Here is a 6,273-nt window from a genome sequence, read left to right as displayed (position 1 = left end):
TAGAATTTTTTTTCTCCACTGAATGTGAATGAGATCCTTGCTGGGTAGAGTAATCTTGGTTGTAGGTTTTTTCCCTTTAATCACTTTAAATATGTCCTACCACTCCCTTCTGGCTTAAAGAATTTCTGCTGAAAATTTAGCTGTTAACCTTATGGGGATTCCCAGGTATATTATTTGTTGCTTTTCTCTTCCTGTTTTTAATATTTTTTCTTTGTGTTTAATTTTTGATAGTTTGCTTAATATGTGTCTTGGCATGTTTCTCTTTGGGTTTATCCTGTATGGTACTCTCTCCTGTATGGATTTGATTGACTATTTCCTTTCCCATGTTGGGGAAGTTTTTGACTATAATCTCTTCAAATATTTTCTTAGACCTTTTCTTTTTGTCTTCTTTTTCTGGGACCCCTATAATTCGAATGTTGGTGTGTTTAATATTGTCCCAGAGGTCTCTGAGACTGTCCTCAATTCTTTTCATTCTCTTTTTCTTTATTTTGCTTCCTGACAGTTAATTCCACCATTTTATCTTCCAGGTCACTTATCCGTTCTTATGACTCAGTTATTCTGCTATTGATTCCTTCTAGAGTATTTTTAATGTCAGTAATTGTGTTGTTCATCACTGTTTGTGTGCTCTTTGGTTCTTCTAGGTCCTTGTTAAATATTTCTTGTATTTTCTCCATTCTGTTTCCAAGATTTTGGATTATGTTTACTATAATTACTCTGAGTTATTTTTCAGGTCCGTTGCCTATTTCATCTTCATTTATGTGGGCTTATAGGTTTTTACCTTTCTCCTTCATCTGTAACATAATTTTTTGTCATTTCTTTTTTTTTTGCTGGGTGGTGCTGTATTCCTGGTTGTATGGCCTGAGATGTCCAGCACTGGATTTTACAGACAGTTGGATAGAGCTGGGTCTTGGTGCTGAGATGAGGACCTCCAGAAGTTCTCACTCCTACTGATATTCCCTGGGGTTTGACGTTCTCTGTTAGTCCAGCGATTTGGTCTTAGAGCTCCCACCACAGGAGGTCAGGCCCGGCCTCTGGCCTTGGAACCAAGATCCTGCAAGTTTCGTGACATGGTAAAAAAAGAAAGAAAGAAAGAAAGAAAGATAAAAAGGAGCAGTACAATATCAAAGTTAAAAACCAAAATAAAATTAGAAAGATAAAAAATATATTAGGAAAAATAAAAGTTTAATTGAAACAACTGCAACAAGGTAAAATAAAACCACAACAGGAAAAAGAAAAAAAAAAAAAGGTGGTGGTGGGGAATGAGCCAAAAGTAGAGAACAATAACAAAGTATAAAGAATAAAATAAAATTAGAAAAATAAAAGATTTATTAGGAAAAATGAAAATATAAGAGAATCAACAAGGTAAAACAGAATCCCAATCTAAAAGAAGAAAAAAGAAAAAAAAAAAAACAGCCTTGGCTCTGGGGGTGGAGTTTAGGCAGTGGTGGAACTAAGGCAGGGGCAGAGTTTAGGGTGGGGTGGGACTTAGGCAGGTGGGAGCATGATGTTTGTGTGTGGCCCGGGGCCTAGGCTCAGGACCACATAGCCAGAAAAGGCCCTGGGGGCGGGGTTTAGGCTGGACGATGTTCAAGCATGGGACGGGGCCTCTGCTTAGGACCTGCATGGAAGGGAAGAGGCAGCACGTAGCAAGGAGGGCCTCTGGAGTGTGGAGTTCCGGAGTTTGGAGGAAGGGCCCTGAGTGAGGGTGTATGGGTGGTGTTTAGGCCCAGCACATTGAAGGGGGTCTCAGAGGGGTCTCCGATTGTAGAGGTAGAGCCCTGGGTGGGGGTGTAGGAACAGGGCTTGAGCTCTGCGGGTAAGGCGGGAGACTCCAAGGGCAGAGGAGTAGGCCAGGGAGCCCAACAAGCTCCCCAGTGCCTAAGTGGACAGGGAAAGCACTGGCCACATTCCCTTCCATTCCTTTGCACCCCTCCCCCACTGTCACCTCCAGGGTCTCCCCTGTAGCCACTGGACCCCTAACCATGAGTGGGTGCCCCTAGGTGTAGGAACTCCTCCCCTCCCCCAGCCACCCCTCAGGGGTGCCGGTCCTAGAGGTCGGGCCTTTACTTTTGCTCCCCCTTCCCTCCCTCCCCCTCCCTCAGATCCGTATGGCTGGAGGATCCCTAGGTGGGCAGAGGATCAGGCCCAGGATCTCAGCAGGCTCCTGGGGGCCCAAGTGGGCAGGAGAAACCTGGCCACACTCCTTGTTCATCCTTTGCCCTCCCAGTGGTTCCCCAATTTCCCCCTTCGAGCATAGGATCCCTTCCCCTCCTCCAGCCAACCCTCAGGGACGCCAGTCCCCTCTGACCTCCACTTCTTCTACCCCTACACTCCCCCCACACCCTACCTGGTTGTTGGGGGTTCCTCCTGTCCACTTAGGTGTTCATGGTCCCTTACCAGTGCCCAGTAGGTGCCCTAGTTGTGAGGAGATGCGAATTCCGCATCCTCCTAGTATGCCATCTTGACTCCACCCCCGTATCATACGGTTTTTATTCTTCAATTTGTTGATGTGGTGTATCACATCGATTGATTTGCAGATATTGAAATTGATCAATTGATAGTGATCATGGTGTATGATCCTTTTAATGTACTGTTGGATTCGGATTGCTAGTATTTTGTTGAGGATTTTTTCAAGCATGGTATCTGATGTATGTTTTCACTTGGAGCTGATTAGAAATTGTTATTTGGGTCATATGCTGGAGATGATGTTATTCCTTAAATGTTTGACCTAGGTAAGCAGATTCAAGTCTGATAATCCTAGATATTCAAATTCTGTTGTCAGACAGAAACCAAGCTCTGTTCTCTCCCATAGGATTAGAAGATGTGTTGTTCCTGAATTCCTTTGAAGACTTTCAGCAAATTACATGACACTGTGAAAGGCAGTTGTCCTGGAATAGGTGGGCTTTCTGTAATGGAAAAAAGAGAAAAATAAAGTAGGTAAATAGGGACTAGAGTGTCAGGCCACTCCTCATGGATATAGAGGTGGTTTGGAGAGCACTAACAGGCAGTAAGGGATATTGACAGCATAAGCAGGATTAAATTTAAAAAACAAGTAGGTTAAAAACTCAGTTATGTGTGGTGATCCTAATACAAGGTAGCTTCTTGGATATGTTTTGGAGCTGTCCTGAGACTTTCTGTATCCTGCTGATATTTGTGCATCTGTAAAATGGCCCCTTTACTTTTACCATATTTGCAAAGTCATAGGTCTGAGAAGAGAGGTAAGAATGTAAAAAGATGTGCCAATCATAGGCTTACCTCTTGGGACTGTTGAACTTCAGAGTAAATTGTGGTGGAGTCATTGTTTTTCACAGGTTTTGGGATTTCCATTTCCTGTAAAACACAATCATACCAATTTGGCTCACATAAAGAGAAATGTACTCATTCACAGATACAGTAAGTCCCCTACTTATGAGACTTCAAGTTGTGATATTTCAAAGATGTGAACGTGTGTTCACATGTCCAATCATGTAAGTTAGTTCACGTGTCTGGTGTACATTGTCATGTCAAGTGGTTGTGTACTTGACAACAAAGTAAGTGCACAAGCTTTTGTGTACTTACTTTGTGTAGCTTACTAATGAAGACCTGATAGAATTGGAGGCTCAAAGAAAGAAGAGAGACAAGAGGAAGAAGAAGTAATTGAAGAACTGAAGAGATTCACGATACAGGAAATGGAAAGGGGATTTTCTTTATTTGAAGAGGCACTGTTAGTTTTTGAGGCACAGGACACAAATATAGAACAGTACATGAAGGTTGCCGCAGCCGTTCAGAATGCAATCCAGTGCTACCGTGTCATTTATGGTGAGAAAAAAAAGCTACTACCCAGACATCACAGGATCATTTTTTCAAGAGAATAGTTAAAATTGAATGCAGCAAGGAACCAGAACCTGTGACATCAACATCAGGCATGGGTGAAATTGCAGCTTGCCCTCCACCTCCTATTGCAGGAGATCCTTCAGCTCTGCCATCTCCCATGTCCTCTTCCTCTGCCAGTCAGTAACTCTTCTTGCCTGTTCACTCGATACCAGCCCCTGTAAGCCAGCTCCTGTACCGTATTACTGTACTTTTCAAGGTATTGTACTGTAAGATTAAAAATGTTTTCTTTATTTTTTTGTTTTTTTGTTTTTTATGTATTATTTTTGTGAAAAGTATTATAAACCTATTACAGTACAGTACAGTACTATATAGCTGATTGTGTTAGTTGGGTATCTAGGTTACTTTTGTTGGACTTAAGAACAAATTGGACTTACGAGCATGCTCTTGGAATGGAACTCATTTGTATGTAAGGGACTTACTGTATATTCTTGGGAAAAGCAGTGTGACAAATGAGGGATAATGTCAAAGTTCTTTAGGAGGAAGGCTAGGGAGTGTCTAGCAAGAGAAGCTGGAAACAAAGCACCACTAGCTCTTAAACCTGTGAAGGATTAGTCACCTTTCCTGAGCCCCAAACAGAAGCACAACACTCCAGCAAACCGGTGGTCTCAAGAACCAGAGAGAGAGAGAAGGGTGACCTTGTTGGCAGTGGTGTGAAGGAAAGAAAACATTCTTGTCCTGCATCCAACTCTACTCTCCTTCCTCTATTTTTAGGAACTAACCTACACACCAGATGGTTATTGTATTACATCTTTTGTCTCAGATCTTTACTACCTATAACTGGAGTTATTGCCTGCTTCATTTTACCCCTGTGATTCTATTTGCCTGGTCATCATGTCACTGGGGTTCTCCTCAAGCATGGGGAACTGGTAGAGCAGGAATATCTTGTCTTAAGAATGGCTCTGCTTGGAATAAAAAGTGTGGCAGTAACAGAAGTCCCCCATCCTCATAGTTTTTGGCATTTTAAATTAACTAAGGCATATTTGGGGTGTTATCAAAACCTCTGAAACTCTCCAAAGTACCATGTTTTGCTAAGCAAAAGTTAACAAACTTGCCGGAGAGTTTCTTTGTTTGTTGAGAGTAATTCATCTTGTCTTCAAGAGGAAATTGGAAAGGCAGTTGAAATATCTGAAGTGAGAGCACTTCTTATTGTTGGCTAGCTTCAGAGTCTACTTTGCAAATACCTGTGAGGGGCTTTGTGAAGGGAGATTTGCTTGTGGAATCCAAGATTTCTAGCCAGACCATTGTTTCCATCAACTGAAGAATGCTGGCTCTCTTGGGTTATTTTTCAGAAGACATGGAAAATGGCCTCCCAGGATGTGTAGTGTTATTTAGAAATGTACCATCTGCAGGTGCTTTATTTTGCGGTTGATGGGGAATTACTGATGCATGGTGAGGAGTTCCTGATGCCTGACCAAGGCCATCCTGTTATGTTGCTAGAGGGCAGGGGACGATTGAGGACTGCTCATGCCGTTAGTGTCCTCTACTGTTGAGGGATTGCAAATTCTTGCCCCTCTTCCCTCTTGAGAGACTCTTCTGAGCTCCCCTATTTCCCCTACATCCAGGATGAGAAAGCCCCTGATACAGAATCATGCCCTCTGGGGGCTCTCAAGCTTAAATGAACTCTGATCCATCCAGCAAGTATTTACTGAGCATCATGCTAAGACATAGGGGAAGAGAGAGGAAGACATAATTTTCACTTCCAGGCAGCTTGTAATTAAGCTGAAGGGACAAGACTCACTGATGCATTAAGCAGTTAGATTAAGCAATGTAAAGCAGGGTATGAGTCAACATTCTACTGAGGTGTGAGCATTGAGGTCTAGAAAGGTCCCGCACATAACTCTGCAGTTCTTGTCGCTGCCTTTGCTTCTCCTCAATGGTGTATGTCATTTGAATTTAGAAAAGTTTGGTGACAATGTCATGTATAATGACTGTAAAAATAATGACCATGAAGGAGTATAAACCTGAAAGTACTCACCCTCTTTGAATGGGTGACCTGAGCATACACAGTGCTCCCTGGAGAGAAGGAAGCATACTCTACGTTCCTCACAGTCTCTGCTGTTAACACAGGAAGGCACAGTCAGTAGCTGAAGGACTCTGGTCTGCTCTCCCAGGACCTCGTCTACCCCAGGCCATTCTCTGACCCCAGAGAGGCAATTGTTCAAAGCATGGCCCTTCCTTAGGGTTCATTCATTTTAACAGTCTTTGGAGTTCTGGGTTGAACCAGAACATTCTCAGCCATGTGATCTATTTCTGACCTCATCTCCTCAGGGGCACATGGTCTTGAGCTATCCTAAAGCCTCAGAGTCTCCCTCTGGCTTCACAGGAAGGGAAGCTTCTGGGACCAAATAACATTGCCTACACAGGAGCTAGAGAACCTCACTGGTGAACATAATGGAGCCA

General features: G+C 43.0%; 1 protein-coding gene across 1 annotated transcript in view; it reads right to left on the bottom strand.

Moving 5' to 3' along the window:
* Positions 1 to 1,165: 1,165 nt before the first annotated feature.
* SLAMF6 (SLAM family member 6) overlaps positions 1,166 to 6,273 on the bottom strand; it is a 30,711-nt gene continuing 25,603 nt past the window's right edge. The window contains exons 6-8 of the mRNA XM_012538525.3: positions 5,849 to 5,928; positions 3,256 to 3,330; positions 1,166 to 2,906 (exon numbers count right to left, since the gene is read on the bottom strand). Of these exons, the coding sequence (XP_012393979.1) occupies positions 2,853 to 2,906; positions 3,256 to 3,330; positions 5,849 to 5,928 (209 nt within the window). The 3' untranslated portion in view covers positions 1,166 to 2,852. The remainder of the gene's footprint in view (positions 2,907 to 3,255; positions 3,331 to 5,848; positions 5,929 to 6,273) is intronic.

This window comes from Orcinus orca, chromosome 1 (genome assembly GCF_937001465.1).
Source record: "Orcinus orca chromosome 1, mOrcOrc1.1, whole genome shotgun sequence".
Classification (NCBI taxonomy): domain Eukaryota; kingdom Metazoa; phylum Chordata; class Mammalia; order Artiodactyla; family Delphinidae; genus Orcinus; species Orcinus orca.
Note: the sequence above shows the minus strand (reverse complement) of the source record. Positions and strands in the feature narration are given on the sequence as shown.